The sequence below is a fragment of the Saccoglossus kowalevskii genome, chromosome 13 (genome assembly GCF_978046115.1).
Source record: "Saccoglossus kowalevskii chromosome 13, keSacKowa6.1, whole genome shotgun sequence".
Taxonomy (NCBI): Eukaryota; Metazoa; Hemichordata; class Enteropneusta; family Harrimaniidae; genus Saccoglossus; species Saccoglossus kowalevskii.
In genome coordinates this window covers 6765635-6789394 of record NC_140653.1, presented here as the reverse complement: position 1 = coordinate 6789394, position 23760 = coordinate 6765635, and the positions used below count along the sequence as shown (strand labels likewise).

Here is a 23760-nt window from a genome sequence, read left to right as displayed (position 1 = left end):
ACGGCAAAGTTGTGGCAAATACGGCAAAGTAGTGGCAACGTACGGAAAAAGTAGTGGCAATGTGTGGCAAAGTAGGGACAAAATACTGCAAAGTACGGCAAAGTACGGCAAAGTAGTGGCAAAGTACTGCAAAGTAGTGGCAAAGTTTGACAAAGTAGTGGCAAAGTAGTGGCTAAGTATGGCAAAGTACGGCAAAGTAGTGGCAAAGTACTGCAAAGTAGTGGCAAAGTACGGCAATGTAGTGGCAAATTGAGGCAAAGTAGTGGCAAAGTTAGGTAAAGTATTGCAAAGTTGTGGCAAAGTGCGACAAAGTGGTGGCAAAGTACGGCAAAGTAGTATCAAAATACGGCAAAGTAGTGGCAAAGTACGGTAAAGTAGTGGCAAAGTACGGTAAAGTAGTGGCAAAGTACGGCAAATTAGTGGCAAGTACAGCAAAGTATTGGCAAAATACTGCAAATTAGTGGTAAAGTACGGCAAAGTACTTGCAAAATAGTGGCAAAGTAGGGCAAAGTAGTGGCAAAGTATGGCAAAGTAGAGGCAAAGTACGGCAGAGTAGTGGCAAAGTACGGCAAAGTGATAGCAAAGTAGTGGCAAAGTCCTGCAAATTAGTGGCAAAGTACTGCAAATTAGTGGCAAAGTACGGCAATGTAGTGGCAAATTACGGCAAAGTAGTGGCAAAGTACGGCAAACTACGGCAAAGTAGTGGCAAAGTACTACAAAGTAGTGGCAAAGTACGGCAAAATACGGCAAAGTAGTGGCAAAGTACGACAAAGTAGTGGCAAATTACGGCAAAGTTGTTGCAAAGTACTGCAAAGTAGTGGCAAAGTACGACAAAGTAGTGGCACAGTACGGCAAAGTACGGCAAAGTAGTGGCTAAGTACGGCAAAGTAGTGGCAAAGTGCGGCAAAGTATGGTAAAGTAGTAGAAAATTAGTTGCAAAGTCCGGCAAAGTAGTGGCAAAGTACGGCAAAGTAGTGGCAAAGTAGGGGCAAAGTAGTGGCAAAGTAGTGGCAAAGTACGCAAAGTAGTGGCAAAGTACTGCAAAGTATTGCCAAAGAGTGGAAAAGTACGGCAAAGTAGTGGCAAAGTACAGCAAAGTAGTGGCAAGTACTGCAAAGTACGGCAAAGTAGAGGCAAAGTGTAGCAAAGTAGTGACAAATCAAGGCACAGTAGTGTCAAAGTACGGCAAAGTAGTGGCAAAGTACGGCAAAGTAGTGCAAAGTATGCAAAGTAGTGGCAAAATACAGCAAAATACGTCAAAGTAGTGGCAAAGTACGGCAAAGTACGGCAAAGTAGTGGCAAAGTACTACAAAGTAGTGGCAAAATACAGCAAAATACGTCAAAGTAGTGGCAAAGTACGGCAAAATAGTGGCAAAGTACGGCAAAGTAGTGGCAAAGTACTACAAAGTAGTGGCAAAGTACGGCAAAATACGGCAAAGTAGTGGCAAAGTACGACAAAGTAGTGGCAAAGTACGACAAAGTAGTTGCAAAGTACTGCAAAGTAGTGGCAAAGTACGACAAAGTAGTGGCACAGTACAGCAAAGTACGGCAAAGTAGTGGCTAAGTACGGCAAAGTAGTGGCAAAGTGCGGCAAAGTATGGCAAATTAGTAGAAAATTAGTTGCAAAGTCCGGCAAAGTAGTGGCAAAGTACGGCAAAGTATTGGCAAAGTACGGCAAAGTAGTGGCAAAGTACGGCAAAGTATTGGCAAAGTACGGCAAAGTAGTGGCAAAGTGGAGCAAAGTAGTGACAAATCAAGGCACAGTAGTGTCAAAGTACGGCAAAGTAGTGGCAAAGTACGGCAAAGCAGTGGCAAAGTGCGGCAAAGAACGGCAAATAGTGGCACAGTACTGCAAAGTTGTGGCAAAGTACGGCGAAGTACGACAAAGTAGTGGCACAGTAGAGGCAAAGTACGGCAATGTACGGCAAAGTAGTGGCAAAGTAGTGGCAAAGAGTGGAAAAGTACGGCAAAGTAGTGGCAAAGTACAGCAACGTAGTGGCAAGTACTGCAAAGTACGGCAAAGTAGAGGCAAAGTGCGGCAAAGTAGTGACAAATCAAGGCAAAGTAGTGTCAAAGTATGGCAAAGTAGTGGCAAAGTACGGCAAAGTAGTGGCAAAGTACGGCAAAATAGTGCAAAGTATGACAAAGTAGTGGCAAAGTAGTGCAAAGTAGTGACAAAGTATGGCAAAGTATGGCAAAGTAGTGGCAGAATACAGCAAAGTACTACAAAGTAGTGGCAAAGTACGGCAAAATACGGCAAAGTAGTGGCAAAGTACGGCAAAGTAGTGGCAAAGTATGGCAAAGTAGTGGCAAAGTAGTGGAAAAGTACGGCAAAGTACTGCAAAGTATTGGCAAAGTACGGCAAAGTAGTGGCAAACTACGGCAAAATAGTGGCAAAGTACGACAAAGTAGTGGCTCAGTACTGCAAGGTAGTGGCAAATTATGGCAAAATAGTGGCAAAGTACTGCAAAGTATTGGCAAAGTACGGCAAAGTAGTGGCAAAGTACGTCAAAGTAGTGGCTCAGTACTGCAAAGTAGTGGCAAAGTACGACAAATTAGTGGCAAAGTATTGCAAAATAGTGGCAAGTACGGCAAAGTTGTGGCAAATACGGCAAAGTAGTGGCAACGTACGGAAAAAGTAGTGGCAATGTGTGGCAAAGTAGGGACAAAATACTGCAAAGTACGGCAAAGTACGGCAAAGTAGTGGCAAAGTACTGCAAAGTAGTGGCAAAGTTTGACAAAGTAGTGGCAAAGTAGTGGCTAAGTATGGCAAAGTACGGCAAAGTAGTGGCAAAGTACTGCAAAGTAGTGGCAAAGTACGGCAATGTAGTGGCAAATTGAGGCAAAGTAGTGGCAAAGTTAGGTAAAGTATTGCAAAGTTGTGGCAAAGTGCGACAAAGTGGTGGCAAAGTACGGCAAAGTAGTATCAAAATACGGCAAAGTAGTAGCAAAGTACGGTAAAGTAGTGGCAAAGTACGGTAAAGTAGTGGCAAAGTACGGCAAATTAGTGGCAAGTACAGCAAAGTATTGGCAAAATACTGCAAATTAGTGGCAAAGTACGGCAAAGTACTTGCAAAATAGTGGCAAAGTAGGGCAAAGTAGTGGCAAAGTATGGCAAAGTAGAGGCAAAGTACGGCAGAGTAGTGGCAAAGTACGGCAAAGTGATAGCAATGTAGTGGCAAAGTCCTGCAAATTAGTGGCAAAGTACTGCAAATTAGTGGCAAAGTACGGCAATGTAGTGGCAAATTACGGCAAAGTAGTGGCAAAGTACGGCAAAGTAGTGGCAAAGTACTACAAAGTAGTGGCAAAGTACGGCAAAATACGGCAAAGTAGTGGCAAAGTACGACAAAGTAGTGGCAAATTACGGCAAAGTTGTTGCAAAGTACTGCAAAGTAGTGGCAAAGTACGACAAAGTAGTGGCACAGTACGGCAAAGTAGTGGCTAAGTACGGCAAAGTATTGCCAAAGAGTGGAAAAGTACGGCAAAGTAGTGGCAAAGTACAGCAAAGTAGTGGCAAGTACTGCAAAGTACGACAAAGTAGTGGCACAGTACGGCAAAGTACGGCAAAGTAGTGGCAAAGTACGGCAAAGTATTGGCAAAGTACGGCAAAGTAGTGGCAAAGTACGGCAAAGTATTGGCAAAGTACGGCAAAGTAGTGGCAAAGTACAGCAACGTAGTGGCAAGTACTGCAAAGTACGGCAAAGTAGTGGCAAAGTGCGGCAAAGTAGTGACAAATCAAGGCAAAGTAGTGTCAATGTACGGCAAAGTAGTGGCAAAGTACGGCAAAGTAGTTGCAAAGTACGGCAAAGTAGTGCAAAGTATGACAAAGTAGTGGGAAAGTACTGCAAAGTAGTGACAAAGTATGGCAAAGTAGTGGCAGAATACAGCAAAATACGTCAAAGTAGTGGCAAAGTACGTCATAATAGTGGCAAAGTACGGCAAAGTAGTGGCAAAGTACTACAAAGTAGTGGCAAAGTACGGCAAAATACGGCAAAGTAGTGGCAAAGTACGGCAAAGTAGTGGCAAAGTACGGCAAAGTACTGCAAAGTATTGGCAAAGTACGGCAAAGTAGTGGCAAACTATGGCAAAATAGTGGCAAAGTACGACAAAGTAGTGGCTCAGTACTGCAAGGTAGTGGCAAATTACAGCAAAATAGTGGCAAAGTATTGGCAAAGTACGGCAAAGTAGTGGCAAAGTACGGCAAAGTAGTAGCTCAGTACTGCAAAGTAGTGGCAAAGTACGACAAAGTAGTGGCAAATACGGCAAAGTAGTGGCAACGTACGGAAAAAGTAGTGGCAATGTGTGGCAAAGTAGGGACAAAATACTGCAAAGTACGACAAAGTATGGCAAAGTAGTGGCAAAGTACTGCAAAGTAGTGGCAAAGTACAGCAACGTAGTGGCAAGTACTGCAAAGTACGGCAAAGTAGTGACAAATCAAGGCAAAGTAGTGTCAAAGTACGGCAAAGTAGTGGCAAAGTACGGCAAAGTAGTGGCAAAGTACGGCGAAGTATGGCAAAGTAGTAGAAAATTAGTTGCAAAGTCCGGCAAAGTAGTGGCAAAGTACGGCAAAGTAGTGGCAAAGTACGGCAAAGTATTGGCAAAGTACGGCAAAGTAGTAGAAAATTAGTTGCAAAGTCCGGCAAAGTATTGGCGAAGTACGGCAAAGTAGTGGCAAAGTACGGCAAAGTATTGGCAAAGTACGGCAAAGTAGTGGCAAAGTACAGCAACGTAGTGGCAAGTACTGCAAAGTACGGCAAAGTAGTGGCAAAGTGCGGCAAAGTAGTGACAAATCAAGGCAAAGTAGTGTCAAAGTACGGCAAAGTAGTGGCAAAGTACGGCAAAGTAGTGGCAAAGTACGGCAAAGTAGTGCAAACTATGACAAATTAGTGGCAAAGTACTACAAAGTAGTCTCAAAGTACGGCAAAATACGGCAAAGTAGTGGCAAAGTACGGCAAAGTAGTGGCAGAATACAACAAAATACGTCAAAGTAGTGGCAAAGTACGGCAAAATAGAGGCAAAGTACGGAAAATTAGTGACAAAGTATGGCAAAGTACGGCAAAGTAGTGGCAGAATACAGCAAAATACGTCAAAGTAGTGGCAAAGTACGGCAAAATAGTGGCAAAGTACGGCAAAGTACTGGCAAAGTACTACAAAGTAGTGGCAAAGTATGGCAAAGTAGTGGCAAAGTACGGCAAAGTAGTGGCAAAGTACGGCAAAGTACATACTTTGCCACTACATTGCCGTACTTTGCCACTGCTTTGCAGTACTTTGCCACTACTTTGCCATATTAGCGTGTACTTTGCCGTATTTCGAGTACTTTGCCACTACTTTGCCGTATTTTGCCACTACTTTGCCGTACTTTGCCACTACTTTGCCATACTTTGCCTCTACTTTGACGTACTTTGCCTTTCTTTGCCCCTATTTTGCCTTTCTTTGCCACTACTTTGCTGTAGTTTGCCACTACTTTGCCGTACTTCGCCACTAATTTGTATTACTTTGCCAAACTTATGATGTCAGATGAGGAAGACGGCAAAGAAGATCGGAAAGGAATGTTCATTGCGAGGTCTCCAACATTCAGGTCATGGGCACTGAATGACTTGATTTTAGATTTAGACAACCAAATGTCCAAGAGGCAATCAAGCCTCATAGTCCAACGATAAGGATGACCAGCATGTATCCGTCAAACTCTACGTGATTGTCCTATGTGTTGATGACCAGCATTATTTTTTTTTTCTGAAATCTGAAATTTAAATCAAATAAACCAACCTCTGTGATTCAATGTAATTTCATTTTATTGTTCATTACAGTTAATTTCATAATGGCAAGTAAATACATAGATTTTATAGATTGGCAAAAACGTTTATACGTTTGGAAATATATAAATATTTTGTTTACCCAAATGTACCCAAATTGTTACTGGAAACACCGAATTTTATTTTATTTGTTTTCTTTATTTTGAGTTTATAAATTACTTAACAATAAATGGATTAATTGTTGAATTTCATTATTTCTGTTATGATAGAAGTCTACTGAATTTAAACCTCTTGAAATGAACTTATTTTTCACCTTCAATTGGAATTAAAAACCCCATACGATTTATTTAGGTATGTCAGGGTAGATTTGTGTTCTTTTAAGTGTGTATTGTTATTATTAATAAATATAAAACCACTTAAATCACAAATGTCTGTCTTTTATTCCTACCTTTGAAATTTCGTTACTTGAAATGAGTTATCGTTGACTGGAGATCTAACGTTATTTCTGATTATGCTTGTGTAGATTTTCATTTTGGGATAATTTCACGAAACATCGAGTGGGCATATATTCCATTGTAAATCACCTTCCGCGCTTGATTTCCTGTGATATGCGATATAGTCTAGTGCAAGTCTCAGAACAACATTCACTTGTAACACACAGGTGACAAAAGGCTTAATATCGGCCTCAGCTCATTGCTGGTCCAGTGATCATGAAATATGACTGGTCACTGAGATGTCTAGAAGTGTGGCAATAACCATTTCTTTATCTTTACATCTATATGTCTGTAGCAGAAAAGTGGTGCAAAATGCGAATATAAGGTGCAAAGTAGTGGAAAAAAGATGCAAAATGCAAAACTAGATTGCAAAATAGCGGTAACGTAGTGCAAAGTGTGAAACTAAGGGGCAAAATAGTTGAAAGTGGTTAAAAGTGTGAAACTAGGGGGCAAAGTAGTGGTAAAGTGGTGCAAGGTTCGAGTACAAAGTAGTGGAAAAGTGGTGCAAAATGCGAATCTAGAGTGCAAAGTAGTGGAAAAGTGGCGCAAAATGCGAAACTGGAGTGTAAAGTAGTGGAAACGTTGTGTAAAGTGTTAAACTAGATTGCGAAGTAGTGGAACAGTGGTGCAAAGTCTAAAACTATAGTGTTGAGTAGAGGAAAAGTGGTGCAAGGTGTGAAACTTGAGTGCAAAGTATTGAAAAAGTGATGCAAAGTGCGAAACTAAAGTGCAAAGTAGTAAGTTTGAAAGTAAAAACAAATGTGAAAAGTTGAGCATAGGTTGCAGAATTGACAAAGGTAGGCTGGAAAGTCAAAGAAAAGTTTGTGGAAAGCTGAACACAGTTGCAGAATGAACAGAGGTAAGCTGGAAAGACAAGGCAGTTTGTGGAAAGCTGAGCATAGTTTGTAGACTGGACAGAGGTAAGCTAGAAAGTAAAAAAGTTTGTGGAAAGTTGAGCATGGGTTGCAGAATTGACAAAGGTAAGCTAGAAAGTCAAAGAAAAGTTTGTGGAAAGTTGAGCATAGGTTGCAGAATGGACAAAGGTAAGCAAGAAAGTCAAGAAATTTTGTGGAAAGCTGAGTATAGGTTGCAGAATGGATAGAGGTAAGCTAGAAAGTCAAGAAAGTTTGTAGAAAGCTGAGCATAGGTTGCAGAATGGACAGAGGTAAGCAGGAAAGTCAAGAAAGTTTGTGGAAAGCTGAGCATAGGTTGCAGAATGTATAGAGGTAAGCAGGAAAGTCAAGAAAGTTTGTGGAAAGCTGAGCATAGGTTGCAGAATGGATAGAGGTAAGCTGGAAAGACAAGAAAGTTTGTGAAAAGCTGAGCATAGGTTGCAGAATGGATAGAGGTAAGCTGGAAAGACAAGAAAGTTTGTGGAAAGCTGAGCATAGGTTGCAGAATGGATAGAGGTAAACAGGAAAGACAAGAAAGTTTGTGGAAAGTTGAGCATACATTGCTTCAGACCTTCTGTGTTCGAAACGAGTTCTACAAAGTTCTTATTACCTCCATGGTTCTACAGAGTACAAAACTGAATCTACATGTAGCAACAATACACACACATTAGACTAGGGTCCAGACTAGGTGTTTCGAATGTTATCTTGGTAATTATTTGTGTAATTTATTGGCGGAATTATTGTATTCTTATTTGCAGGTGCTCTGAAATTGTAATAGTGCTAGTTTTATTATATTTTATAACAGCCCGTTTCCTGCTTCAAAGTTTCGTGTGCATGTCGGCGCAGGTAAGTAGCGGCGTCATTCGATACGTAAAGAAGGCATTGCTCATTGTGAATCATCCCTGTTTGAGGTTGAGTATATGGGTTACCTACGAGGCGCCACTGCTTTATGCTGCCCTGACAAGTGTGTTAATTGTTCCTATTGTACAGTGAATTCATATCTGTGTACTAATGATATCATAAAACGGTTGTACAATTAAACAATCCTTTACGATATTATTGTGCATTTCATTGTGTGCGAGTGGGTCTGGTACGATAATAATATATATACAGGAGACAACAACTAATCAGCTGGCTTGTTTTGATATTTTAATCAGTAGGGTGTTAAAGAACTCACAACATGAGGTGAAGGCGTGCCTCTAGTATCACATCTGTGGTCGGATGCTAGCCAACCCTGTAACAGAGAGGTAAGCTTGAAAGTGAAAAATGTTTGTGAAAAGTTGAGCATAGGTTTCAGAATGGACAAAGGTAAGCTGGAAATCAAAAAAAATGTGTGGAAAGTTGAGCATAGGTTGCAAATGGACAGAAATGAGCTGGAAAAGTCAAAACAAGTTTGTGAAAAGCTGAGCATAGGTTGCAAATGGACAGAAATGAGCTGGAAAAGTCAAAACAAGTTTGTGGAAAGCTGAGCATAGGTTGCAAATGGACAGAAATAAGCTGGAAAAGTCAAAACAAGATTGTGGAAAGCTGAGAATAGGTTGCAAATGGACATAAATAAGCTGGAAAAGTCAAAACAAGTTTGTGGAAAGCTGAGCATAGGTTGCAAATGGACAGATATAAGCTGGAAAGTCAAAACAAGTTTGTGGAAAGCTGAGCATAGGTTGCAAATGGACAGAAATAAGCTGGAAAAGTCAAAACAAGTTTGTGGACAGCTGAACACAAGTTGCAGAATGGACGGTGATAATCTAGAAAGTAAAAAAAAACTGTATGGAAAGCGAAGTTTACGTTGCAGAACTGACAGAAGTAACCGGAAAGTCAAGAAAATTTGTAGATAGCTGAGCACAGGTTCAGATTGGACAAAGGTAAGCTGGAATATCAAAAAACAGTGTTTGGAAAACTGAGCATAGGTTGCAGAATGGTCAGAAGTAAGCTTGAAAGTGAAAAATGTTTGTGGAAAGTTGAGCATAGGTTGCAGAATGGTCAGAAGCGGGAAAGTCAAGAAAGTTTGTGAAAAGCTGAGCATAGGTTGCAGAATGGACAGAAGTAAGCTTGAAAGTGAAAAATGTTTGTGGAAAGTTGAGCATAGGTTGCAGAATGGTCAGAAGCGGGAAAGTCAAGAAAGTTTGTGAAAAGCTGAGCATAGGTTGCAGAATGGACAGAAGTAAGCTTGAAAGTGAAAAATGTTTGTGGAAAGTTGAGCATAGGTTGCAGAATGGACAGAAGCGGGAAAGTCAAGAAAGTTTGTGAAAAGCTGAGCATAGGTTGCAGAATGGACAGAAGCGGGAAAGTCAAGAAAGTTTGTGAAAAGCTGAGCATAGGTTGCAGAATGGACAGAAGTAAGCTTGAAAGTGAAAATGTTTGTGAAAAGCTGAGCATAGGTTGCAGAATGGACAGAAGTAAGCTTGAAAGTGAAAAATGTTTGTGAAAAGCTGAGCATAGGTTGCAGAATGGTCAGAAGTAAGCTTGAAAGTGAAAAATGTTTGTGAAAAGCTGAGCATAGGTTGCAGAATGGACAGAAGCGGGAAAGTCAAGAAAGTGTGTGGAAAGCTGAGCATAGGTAGAAGAAAGGACAGAAGTAAATTGGAAAGTCAAAAAAGGTGGGTAGAATATTTGAGATTTGGTTGCAAACTGAAAGAAGTTGGATGGAAAGTTGAACAATATATTGCAAAGTTGTGAAAAACTCAAAACTCTATAAGGAAACACAAATGGAATTTGTCACTAATTAAAATAGAAATCAATACACCATAAATGACCATATACTTTCTGTGAATCTTTATTTTGGCATTAATTCCACATTATTTACATCATAAATTTAGTTTGAAGATAAAGATGGAAATGTTGTATTTGTTGCAAATTGTCAAAAAATACATTTTTAATGTTGTTTAATTTAGTGAGACACCATTGTTCCATTAGTATAACACTTGGTATAAACCCAACATCTTTTTATGTACTTTATGTTTTTTGGTTCAAATAGACATAATTACACATTGACAGCAAGTCTTGATCATCTAATGGGATAAAATGCTTCTGTTTATTGGTTATACAAATGATGATGTTATTTGACTTGGTATTCAATTGAGACAACTGTTGCCTGACTGGGGTTAAAATGTTACCTAAGTGGGGTTGAAATGTTACATGATTGGGGTTAAAATGTTACCTGATTGGGGTTGAAAAAAATACAGGTTCATATGCTTGAAACACAAATATTTGTTGTTTTGTAAATTGTTCAATGACTTGATGTGCATTAAGTTGCTGGCTGTATTTATCAGTGAATATGTTTGCTTTACTCACATCAGAACCATATGCACAAAATGTAAACATACTTTGCATGTGCTGCTCATCCACTAGGTGCACTTCTTGTTTATCATACCATGGAACTGGTAAATAAATCTGTTTTCCTTTGATTGTATTAGTAAGACAGTGACTCCATACAATGTGGTGTATATTTGTATGACCAAATAAAAACAAAGTATCTCTATTTGCAACATTTAAGTACTGAAATCCAGCTAAATAACCATTTAACTGGTTCACATTTTGTTCAAGACTTTGGAAATTTAAGTTGGTATGTTTGTTTTTAAACTTGGCAATAATTAAATTTAAGTTTTTTTCTGATGATGTAGCTTCCAAAGATGTAGCCTGCGGTGATGCATCCACAAATAGGATGTTGACTATAGACGTTTGCCACTTCAGTTCCATTGTCTCAAAGCTCTCCAAAAACTGGGTCAGACTGTTATGCTCCCCAACAATAACAAAATTTACATGCAAATTTCTGTTCACATCCGATATAATTCTTTCATTTTGTGGATATTTCAGTGTTTCAATGAGATGTACACATTTAACAAGCGATGACGATAGTGCATCTGGTTGGTGGTTTGTGAACTTGAAGTCAATCAGATATTCTATATGTTTGAAATGCACACTATAATAACCTCCAATGAAATGACTTAAGGTTAAATTGATTCCTTGTTCATTCTGTAAATAATGCAAAGCTTTCTTGACAATCTGTAAGAAGAAAAATTATAAAAGCAAATTTAGAATATAATCCACAATATTTTGGTCATATTCAGGTGAAATAAACACTAGTTATAAATTAATTTACAAACTTAACATAAGAAAGGCTAACCCACAAGAATTGGACACAAAAGTAGAGCATCACAAAAACAGGTTTTACATATTTTTAATTCAAAATGGCCACCATTTGAAGCTTAAGTCAATGGGGACAATATTTGAACAGCCAATCGACTGATTGAGTTTTGCTGTTTGAGATGCATAATTAGAAAGAAATATCAAATCAGTATAACAAGAATATAAACTAAATTTAGAAATTTGAAGTTATCAACATTAAATAAAATAATCTGACAGAGTAATGAATCAAGTCTATCTGACAGAGTAATGAATCAAGTCTATCTGACAGAGGTCCACCTAATGTGCCTATATATAAAAAATAACAAACCAATTTGACAGAAAGTTATCAAAAAAGATGTCAAAAATCACTTTTTTTTCAAAAATGACCAAAATATTCACTAAAATAACAAATCTTACATAAGACTACTGAAGGAACCTACACATATCAATGCAATCAGGGTAGCAGTTTGCAATAGGAAAAATGACCAAAATATTCACTATTAATAGAGAAACTCATCTTTACCAAATGAACAAATTTGAGAGAGAACAACAATAGGTGCAATTGTTGTAAGTATGAAGCCCATACAGCTGGTGGTTTTTAAAAAAGAAGTCAAAAATATAAAGTTGACTTGTTGAAAGCAGGGCTAAAAATTTCAAAATTTTTTAATATGAGGAACTTAGGTATCAAAACAATCAGGCTAATGGCAACACTTGATGCAGATCTAGGAATCAGAATACAATACCTATGTCAATATTACTGACATATTTGGTAATCATTGACCAAGTATCTTAATGATGCTATATATAGTAGAACAATGCCCTTTTTTCAATAGTACCGAACTTGGCTTGGCTACAAGCCCACACCCCACTTTTTGGGACATTTCTATTTCAAGGGTCAAGTTCGGCTAAGCGCCCATTTTCTCCAAAATGCCCAAAATTTGACTGTCTAAAACCTGGTCTTTGATCATTGATTTACTTTTTTGAATACCATAACCGAATTTATATAATTCAGTGTGGATATTGATTGCCGTGAAAATGTTGTGAATGCATAGACCATGGTAACAATGCAATAAACTTTGAAAATGACCTGTTAAAACAAAAGTTAAAGACGGTAAATACTTTATATTCAGTTCATCTTTCAAAAATTACCAATTTTTAAAAAAAATTCATGCTGTTTTTTCACCAAAATCAATTCCAACAGATGGTACTTCAACATTGATAATTCACTTCTATAATGCATAACCAGAATGCCTCAGGAATTCCTGTAAAATTGTGTTGATACAACACAGCAATCTGATTGACTAAGAACTGACTGGACCTATCAGGTCAAAACACATTGTTGCAGGTCAAATCATACAAGAAAACATCATGGTGGAAAGAGCTTTGCATTAGTAATATGTGTACAATCCAACACATTTGACAATACAGATAATGATGAAGTGTTCCAACAGACTAATATTTGTAACCACAAAAAATCTGGTGGTACGTAATTAATATTGTAATAAAATGTTCATATTTTTTATGACCATTTCTGTTTCTTCATTGTTGTAAATAATGACGATGCAATGATTTGGCAATTTTTTCCCCCAAAAAACAAAATATTCCCTTCAATTTGTCACATGGTGATATAAAATAGTCATTTCCACACTTTTTCAAGGGAGGTATTTGGGTAAGCACATGATTTTTGTAGCTGAGTACCCCGGACGCAAAGTAAGACGAGTAAGGTATTCACAAAAAATATATAAATTGTGATTTAATGAGATTTCTGAGGAGTGCTCACAGCATAACAAGTATGATGAATTATGAAAACAAGTTGATTGACCAAAAAAAGCTAAAAATTGTAGAGAAATTAAATGACTGTAAGAGGTAGCAAATATACAAATAATAAATTGTCTCATCAGAAATATATGCTTTTATTAAACATGTACAAATAATCTGAGAATACCAGGTGATTGATTATCTTACCTTTTGTATATGGATTGTGACCTGACCACTGTGTTTATCTGTATTAGGTGGTCTGTATATGTAATGTGAACTGAATGATACCCAGTCATGATCAGTGCCAGTGTCATCTTTTAAGTTGTTTACCAGTACATGCATAGCATTCAGTGAGTCACTCAGTTCTGATATTTCCTATAAAATTTTATAAAATATACAACTCAGTTCAGTTCAGTTCTTTATTTTCCCATACAAGAATTATTGGAATGGAAATTATTTATTCATTGTATTTGTCTGTGCTTTGTTTCTTGTAATTACTTTGAGAGGTATTAAATCCAAGAGCTTTAACTTGATATTTTGGTGTATGTGTATTTCATTTCCAGTACTATTGTCTTGTCTAGCCCATTCTAGCAGTGAAAGAACCCCCTGTCAAGTGTGAGTTCTGTGGGTGGCCCTCTCAATTGCGATAAGCAGGCCTTACACTGTGACACACACATGTGCTTTTTTTTTTATAAAATTTACTTTCCCATGTGTTATGTACTTCATATGCTATCCAACAAAAATTTGAGTTACCTTTACAACATATTAAATTTCCAAAATAATGCCATACCTGTACTGATCTGTTGACTTGTTCACTGATATAATATCGATGTATATGATACATAATGGCTGGTTCTTTTGCATGGTGTAACGTCAGTGATTTAACAACATGTGGATTTTCAAGCAGATTTCCAGTGAATGGCTTTTCTCCATCATAGTCTGTCTTGTAGGCATGATAAAACATATCTAAAAACTAAAAAACACCATAAACACGTAAATAACAAATGATAACAAACAAATAACATCTCGGATTAAAATAATCATCAAACTGACGAAATATCTGGTGCAGTATTCTCTCAGTGCACCAATTGAGGGCAGTATGCAATGTTTTATTATTTCCATGAAAATATAGCGTAACTAATAATAATAATAATAATAATAATAATAATAATAATAACTTTATTGCATTCTTAGAAGTAAAAATTTTCTATTAGTTTAATTATAAAAAGTTTTATTATATTTCTGTCATTACTTTTCATTAAATATGTGAATTTTTGCAGGTTGGTAATGATTTCTTTGGGGAATAAAATATTGGAAATAAAATCATTTCTGTTTGATATCGTGGGCAAACTAAAAGAAAGTGTAACTCGTCTTCAACTTTCTGTAATGGGTATTGTTTACAAATTCTAACTATTACAACCCTGCTCATTGAGAATCTGCATATTTAGAATTCAAAATGGATGCAAACTAACAATGTATTTGGGGCCTGGTTCGATCTTTGTTTTACAAGGTAAATGTCAGAATTAAAGTTCTGAAACATTACACTTACATTTGTATCTAAACAAAATTATGCATGGATATTCTGGGTTGGGTGAGCAATTCTGAAACAATGGACAATGAGGTCATAATAATTATATAAAAAATATATTAATATTCATGTTCATTAATTAATACTCTAAAAACAAGAAATTATTTGGCATAGATTTGTAATTTATTGGCTTCTAAAATTCTTACTGATCACAGATTTGTGATTTTTTGGGTTCTCCACAATTTCATCTATCTTAGACTGTATGGTTCTACACTAAACTAATAAAAAACAAACACGATTGATGAATAGTATATAAGCCCCAATACCCTGAAAGCTTTAGAGAGAACAATGTTCTACATATTGAATAAAACTTATGGAGTTACTGCTATCTAATAGTAGATATTGGAGATCATATTACTAACATCTGGATCTCATGATCAGCAATATAAATGGCTTTATTCTGTCAATTTAATGCTTTACAAATGTTTGGTTTTAAGTAAATTTTAACTCCTATCTTGCAAATTATACATGCTAAAATAGAAATTTATTGACATTTTATTGTTGTTGATAAAGTTACTGTGTTTGAAGATGATCAATAAAAAATTGATACAGTTAGTGTAAATACAAATAAAGAGCAATTTTAAATTTCACAAGTATCATGAAAAATATACATATAACACATTCCAAAATTGAACTTGGCCTAGAGTGCAAACTGGATAATGAAATATCCAAGTTTAAATATGATAACGGATAAATACTGTTTAAGTTTTAGTAACAACTAGAAAGAGATTACTCCAGAGACAACAATGTTTAAGACCAACAAAACCTCATATCTCTTTCTAATCATCTATAATATCGGCAGAGTAGAAAAAACATGTGATTGCAAATAAAAATGGTGCCTGCAACTCATTCATGTTATTGAATGTGTTATGATGTGATTTATGAAAGGGCGCCCTCTATAACTAACTCACAAAGATTAGCTGTGTTAATTCACATACCGGTACTTCGATAAAGTGATTTTGAAAAACAAAATTGTAATTTGATAAAATGAAATTCACATTTCTAAACAAAATAAGTGTAAATATGAAGTAAATCACAACATTTGTGTTTGTGCATCAAGTCATACCAACTTTCTCAGCAGTGAACAAGCCGACTCAACTTATTTTGAATATTCCATTTTGACTTTCATTCCTACAAACCCATATTATATATTTACCTTTAAGTCTATAATTAATGGTCAGTTTTATGAAAATCGGATATATTGTACATAATCATATACTGTGGATAACCATATATTGTACATAATCGTATACTGTGGATAACCATATATTGTACATAATCGTATACTGTGGATAACCATATATTGTACATAATCGTATACTGTGGATAACCATATATTGTACATAATCATATATTGTGGATAACCATATATTGTACATAATCGTATACTGTGGATAACCATATATTGTACATAATCATATATTGTGGATAACCATATATTGTACATAATCGTATACTGTGGATAACCATATATTGTACATAATCGTATACTGTGGATAACCATATATTGTACATAATCGTATACTGTGGATAACCATATATTGTACATAATCATATACTGTGGATAACCATATATTGTACATAATCGTATACTGTGGATAACCATATATTGTACATCACAAATACATGGCCGAAGAAGTTTCCATAGCGCCAGAACATACATTCAAAACATTTTACAGGCATTCAGTGACTGCGGTGCTTTAACTAACTAGGATACACCCAATACAGTACTATATTGATTATGGTGGTTGACAAGTAAATTCTAATCAACTGTCTTAACCTTTTCACCACCAGTTCCCTCTTTCCATCACAAATTTACAAAATAGTTCTGTTTATAGTCTGCCATTTTCTTCAGAAGATTGGGCCAAAAAATGGCCAAATTAATTGAGTAAAAACTGAAAATTGACTCAAATTTTGTCTATTGGCTCCAAAATTGGGGTTCATTTCTAGAAATATTGAAGAATATAAAAAAAAACTGCAGAAAAATTTGAGCGACAATGTCTGGTGGTGACTTGTGGTTAAGCAATTCAAAATGCAAACACACATGTATGCAGTATGCAACCGGAGTGGCCGTGATTACATTACAGTTTGGTGGAGTGTAACAAGTACTCAAAACATATTCATGAAACATAGAAACTTGCATTACCATACCTGCCAAGACCTAGTACACTGGATACCAAGGTGCTTAGTAACGCATCTACCAATCTCTACATCATCTTCCTTGGATACCACATCAGATAAACAATCATTAATATGGGGACATAATCCTTTTGGATGAAAAACAAAACCAGAAATATAAGAATTATATTACATCAAGTTATGTAGTATGTGCCTAGTGTTATGTTATATCAAGGTAGTATCATGTTACATCAAGTTAGGTGGTATGCGCCTAGAGTTATTTTACATCAAGTTAGGTGGTATGCGCCTAGAGTTATTTTACATCAAGTTAGGTGGTATGCGCCTAGAGTTATTTTACATCAACTGTACATAAGTATGTGCCTAGTGTTATTTTAGACCAAGGTATGTGGTATGTTCCTGGTGTTGATTAATTGTCATCAATTTATTTGGTATGTGCCAGATGTTATGTTACATCAAGTTGTGTATTATGTGCCTAAGTGTTATGTTACATTGAGTTACATGTATGTGGCTGTCTATCGCACACATTCGATCAGGTCCAAAAAAACTGTGAGCACTGTGATTGTGTGATGGTAACACAAGTAAGAGACTGTGATAGACTGTAATACTTCGTTTATTTCGGAATGGAAGTCTGGCATCAAAGTGCAATTAGAACAATCCACCCTAAACATGCACTAAAACACCCTTTATATAGGGTTAATAGGACTACATCGCGGATTATAAAATTGGGGGGAAAAACTATGATTGGTGTGCCATGTGAGAAGGTCACTATAGAATAAACATTTCGGCTTAATCCGCTACAAAGTTGCGACTTCTATTGCGTTTGCTGTGATAAAGGCATGTTTGTGAACATTACGTAAATGGCTTACAATAAATTGATTTGTGCTTCTTTGTCATAGGAATACATGTATTGTGAGGTGAAATGAAGCATGAAACGGCTTCTAACAGACATAACTCAGAGAATAATGCTTGGAATCGAATGAACCGAAAACGAACAAATACAGAAAATGATTGTCTATCGATACAAACTAAATACGAATGAAAAATAATAACTATAATTAAACAACAACAAATATAATTGAATCAAGAAACACATACGTGGATAAGCATCCACGATAATGTATGTACTATGTGAATAGTGTTATGTTACATCAAGTTATGTATTATGTGCCTATTGTTATGTTACATCAAGTTGTGTATTATGTGCCTAGTGTTATGTTACATTGAGTTATGTACTATGTGCCTAGTGTTATGTTACATCAAGTTATGTACTATGTGCATAGTGTTATGTTGAATCAAGTTATGTAGTATGTGCCTAGTGTTATGTTACATCAAGTTATGTAGTATGTGCCTAGTGTTATGTAACATCAAGTTATGTAATATGTGCCTAGTGTTATGTTACATCAAGTTATGTAGTATATGCCTAGTGTTATGTTGAATCAAGTTATGTAGTGTGTACCTAAGTGTTATGTTACATCAAGTTATGTACTATGTGCCTAGTGTTATGTTACATTAAGTTATGTACTATGCGCCTAGTGTTATGTTACATCAAGTTATGTATTATGTGCCTAGTGTTATGTTACATCAAGTTATGTAGTATGTGCCTAGTGTTATGTTACATCAAGTTATGTATTGTGTGTCTAGTGTTATGTTACATCAAGTTATGTATTGTGTGTCTAGTGTTATGTTACATCAAGTTATGTAGTATGTACCTAAGTATTATGTTACATCAAGTTATGTGGTATGTACTCAGTGTCAGATTACATAAAAGTTATGTTGTATGTACCTAAGTGTTATGTTACATCAAGTTATGTACTATGTGCCTAGTGTTATGTTACATTAAGTTATGTACTATGCGCCTAGTGTTATGTTACATCAAGTTATGTATTATGTGCCTAGTGTTATGTTACATCAAGTTATGTAGTATGTGCCTAGTGTTATGTTACATCAAGTTATGTATTGTGTGTCTAGTGTTATGTTACATCAAGTTATGTATTGTGTGTCTAGTGTTATGTTACATCAAGTTATGTAGTATGTACCTAAGTATTATGTTACATCAAGTTATGTGGTATGTACTCAGTGTCAGATTACATAAAAGTTATGTTGTATGTACCCAGTGTTATTTTACATCAATTTAAGTTGTATGTACCCTATATGAGATACCAACCTAGTAGGGCCATTCGACTAAACACAACACCGGGTCCACCCATACAAAAATTACATCCATTAAGCCCGAGTTGATGTCTAACTTCAGGTAAACCATATCCAGGCTGCCCAATGTATACCTAAAAAATGAAATATATTATCATACATGTTGGAGTGTCTCCACAAGTCAGTGTGGTGTATTGGTGCAGTATCTTCACGATAATTATGCAATATTTCCAAGATGGCAGCCATGCTGTGACAAGAAACTTCATAGCGAGACATTGTCTTTAATTCTTCATCAGTTGTGTACTTTATATACAAGATATTGCGAAGTATGATTAATACACACTTCAACTGTTTTCAAGCATTTATAATATCACTAATATTCAGCTATGTATATAATCTTAAATACATTTAGAGTTAGTTATCATTGTCTTAAAATTGAAACTGACAGACATAAACAGATTGCAGTTAATTCTAGAACATGTGACCAATGTATACAAACAAAGTTGAAAATGAAAAACACTTTGTTATGAATTGTCCAGCATATAGGGCACATTAATAAAGCAGAAATTCATATAAATAATTTTAGAACCAGTAGTAAGCAGTTCATTAAGACCAGTCTTGATACCAGTGACTGTGTCTTGAATGAGTTTGGAACTTTGTGTTTTTTGTTTTTTTCTTATTATTTTTGTTATGTACATGTATGACCATTTTTATCTTCTCTGGGAGATTATGGGTTAATAAATATTATTATTATTAACAAATGTATATTATTTAAAATAAAGTGAAGAAATAAAAGTTTTGTATAATCAAAATGCATCAATGGGTTTGTGCGAGTACCGCACATAGTTGGATATACAGGATTGATCCAAACACTGAATACCTTCATGACTTCATGGCATCAATCAACTACCAACGTGTAAATGTTCTCATATAACAACTTATATCACTAAAACCTATATGTACAACAGAATGTGAATGCTTCCTACTGACAAAGATGATTCACACTTCAATCAATAAAAGTACATCTTCTAAATTCTGTGCTATTAACACATTACGTGGTGAAAGCCTTCATGTATAGCCAAAATGAATGTGAAAAATTAAATGGCATTAGCAGCAGATGGATTTGCACAAATATGCTGGATTCATTGTATTGAAAGCAATATTCAGAACAATTGGTCAATTTATTGTATTGACAGAATCTGGTAAATGACTTCTACAGTCAGTGCTAGTAGACATTGATACACCTTTTTACAGTGTCTGCAACGGCAATTGACGGCAATTGACTGATGCTCACATTCCTTCTGCTCTTAGCTAACATTTGGTCTTCGGAGTCATTTCTTAGCATTGAGGAACATTATACACATATCTTTTTACTGTGGTATATATTCCAAACATTAAACACCTACCTTTTTACTGTGGTCAATTCCTTGTAAAAAATGTAATAATTCATCCACTTTAATATAAACATCGTCATCTGCTCGAACAAACCAATTATAATCATTTATATGATTCTGACAAATATATTCCAACATTCTGAATGCCTTCAGCTGTGGAGGATATACATTATCGTCAACACCGGGTAAGTTGACTATCGGTAGATGATATGTATTCCAGTCACCGGTGGCACTAAAGAACTCCAGTTTAGACACACTTTGTCCCCATGTTCTGTTACATGCAGTAGCTCGTGTTGATAGAAATTTCCCCGCTGAGAGAACACCAATATAAAGTGGTTCCCTCATTTTTATTTCAGTATTGACAGTATCCGAACTTTCATGGCGAATTCCTAGATAGTCTTCAGACAGCAAAGATTGTGGTAAACTGAACTGCACCATGGGTATTGTTTCTATAAGGAATAAGGTAGAGACACCAACTCCCATCAAAATGCCTGCAATAATTGACATAAACGTCCTATCTTGTAATAAAGAGTGTCCTCCGACAATATGACCATGTAGTATCCTGCTTCTGTAAACTTTCCGTTTCTTTTTCTTCATAGTTGTCCACAATCTACATCTGTAATACATTACATTTACAAACATGGTTAAACAAAGTTGAGCGTTAATTCAGAAAGTTAAATGACCAGAGACACAGCTGTTATTCAACTTATACTAATAAGATACACCAGTACTGTCAATGATAAAACAGAAACATGGATCCATAGCTTGCATGATGGTTTGAAGAGTTACTTGTAGAGTAAACATGCATCAAAAACTGTTGAAATTACACACTTCTTAGGTTCATTGTGTTTAGTACGCACCCAAAATAGAAATCGAACAATACATGTTATGATTTCTAATCCTGAAGACAAATTATAAATTGGTCGATAAGCGTTGTAATAAAAAAGGTTTCGATAAGATTTGTTGGCCAAGCAAAATTGAAAGAGCTTTTAACTAAGTTTTGCCGACAGTATAATTGTTAAACTCGGTTACAAAATGTCATCAGTTTGTTTCCGTGTTTTACTGTGATCATATATTAGTTTTCTGTGGGATCTTAAATGTGTCATTAAAACACAAACTATGGGGAAATTACATCTTGATATGGTTACTTTAAGCTGTACCAGTCCTGATTGGATAAGTAATTGAAGCAGTGGACACATACAAGTGTATGTATTGACTTTTTAATTTTTTGCATCATATTTAGCAATTACACAATTTATTTAAAATTTCATCTATGCAGTTGGTTCAGGGAGAAAATCAAGTCTGTCTGTATGTCAGGTTGTTTACATACATTACCTGTTCTGGTAGTGAATAGAAAACAAATTGTGTTCCAGAGCAGAGCCACAGAAACTATTTAAATTATGTAATAAACTATTTAGTCATTCACTCACACTTTAAATAAGACATTTTCAATACCAGGCATCTAATAATTTCCAATATCGGTCATAAAGTAGTAAACACTATTTCCAGATTTGACCAAAATGACCCAATAAGCCTAAACAAATTGTAACAGAAAGTAAATTATCTGTTTATAAAGGAGTAATTTAAATTATTACTTGGTTATTACACAGTTCTCATTTGTGTTATTGCATTAAATGTAGTTATTTTGAGAAAACCACTCTAGGTGGCGCTGTTGCTAAAAATATATTATTTTGTAGTTTTAACTTATGACAAGTTCATCCAATGATGATTTTCATGCTGTAGAAACACATCAGACTTCCTATCATTGTAATAAGAAAATTCTAAGTTATATAAATAATTAAATTAAAAACCCAGTCAAAAATTAATTTTATAATAGTTTATCATCAATTTATGTACGTAATTAAAAACAAAAAACAATGTCCAGTACATGTGCATAAAGTGTCCAATACTAAAAAAAATATTTGAAAAATGTGTTTCACGTTTTCCACTCAAGTCAAAATAATGATGCACAAAAACAGAGCATTACACAAAGTGTCTTATCTGCCCTATTTGTAACTCCATCCTGTACACATAGCTTGCACTACGTATAGGTAGTGGTTAAATTCAGAATCATGTCCGTATAGTGCTATGCCTCGATCACTTCATCACATAATAGGCTCCATGAAATAATGAAACCAATTTGCATTGTAAATACTAAATAGATAACTGCTGTGTAATGCATAAACTTATTATTTTCAATTTTTCTTCCTTAAATTTCTTTTTCTTTTTTAGTTACACTAATATTCTTCTGAACTATAAATACATAATTGCTTAGCTGCAACAGATGTATTAACAATGTTTCAGTATCTGAATTCACATCTGAAGGATTTTTAATATATATTTAGATTATATTACTGTGGAATACTTTATATTTGCTGGTATAAATTTTCGCTGAAAAAGCTTTTTGGGCATTTTGTATGGAATTTATTTTCAGTGATTTTTGATAAGTTTAATGTGAAATATAGGAAAAAAAGTATATTCGCTGGATTTTATTTTCACGGAATCATCCCTTCAGCGAAAATAGCGAAAATAAATTCCAAGCGAAAATAAAGTATTCTACAGTATATTGACTAGATTTACGATTATTCAATTGCTTATAGTTATACATGTATATTGATTTGTAGACTGAATCTGAAACACACATGTCTATGTAAATATAATCCAGCTAATACAATGACTATCAATTCACGCTAGATTTAAAGCCAGGATATGCTGATCACTATGTTGACATAGAATTGTAAAATAAATTACAAAAGAGAGGTGGAATTGTAACTTTATTACAAGTATATTTTCTTACTACTGTTTGCATATAAAGAATAATAAAACGAATACACATCTTTTTCTGTATACTATACAAATCTTGATTGACACATTTTTGTCATACAGTTTGTTTTCAATTCTTTTTTCTGGTTTTGCTACAGCTAAAAAAAATAATTGAATTTTACAAAAAGGAACTTAAAAAAAATAAATCCCATTGTGACTAAGGTCTGAATTTCTCTATAAAAGTACATGTATATTATGGCATGAGTAAAAAAAAAAACCTGGTTATAGAACTGTAGAAATGATTAGAAATGAAGTAATATCAAAATAACCAATGCTGATTCATACCACAAAACAAATGCAATTAACATACATACTGTACACCATGTACTCCACTGTGCAGCTAGTGTACCAGTGCCTTGGTTCAGACCATCAAATATTTCACAAAATAGAATGCTCTCAGAGTACAACTTGTATGTACAAGATGAGTTAATTATTCTTATTACATACATCAAAGCTGTAATTGATATTACAAATACACATGTGAACTAGATTAGACTAGACTAAACTAGACTTGAAGAATAGAATAGAATAGAATAGAATAGAATAGAATAGAATAGAATAGAATAGAATAGAATAGAATAGAATAGAATAGAATAGAATAGAATAGAATAGAATAGAATAGAACTAAAAGTGAGTAAGAATAAC

The 23760-nt window shown here is 35.3% G+C and overlaps 1 protein-coding gene across 1 annotated transcript; it reads right to left on the bottom strand.

Moving 5' to 3' along the window:
* Window positions 1–9897: 9897 nt before the first annotated feature.
* LOC100378038 (chondroitin sulfate synthase 3-like) lies at window positions 9898–21820 on the bottom strand. The gene is made up of 7 exons (XM_085506692.1): window positions 21723–21820; window positions 20305–20908; window positions 18915–19032; window positions 16763–16878; window positions 13814–13996; window positions 13231–13398; window positions 9898–11142 (listed from the first exon to the last, which is right to left on the bottom strand). Exons 1-7 carry the CDS (start codon window positions 21752–21754, stop codon window positions 10294–10296), a joined length of 2070 nt encoding a protein of 689 aa, XP_085362818.1. The 5' UTR covers window positions 21755–21820; the 3' UTR covers window positions 9898–10293.
* Window positions 21821–23760: the final 1940 nt, after the last annotated feature.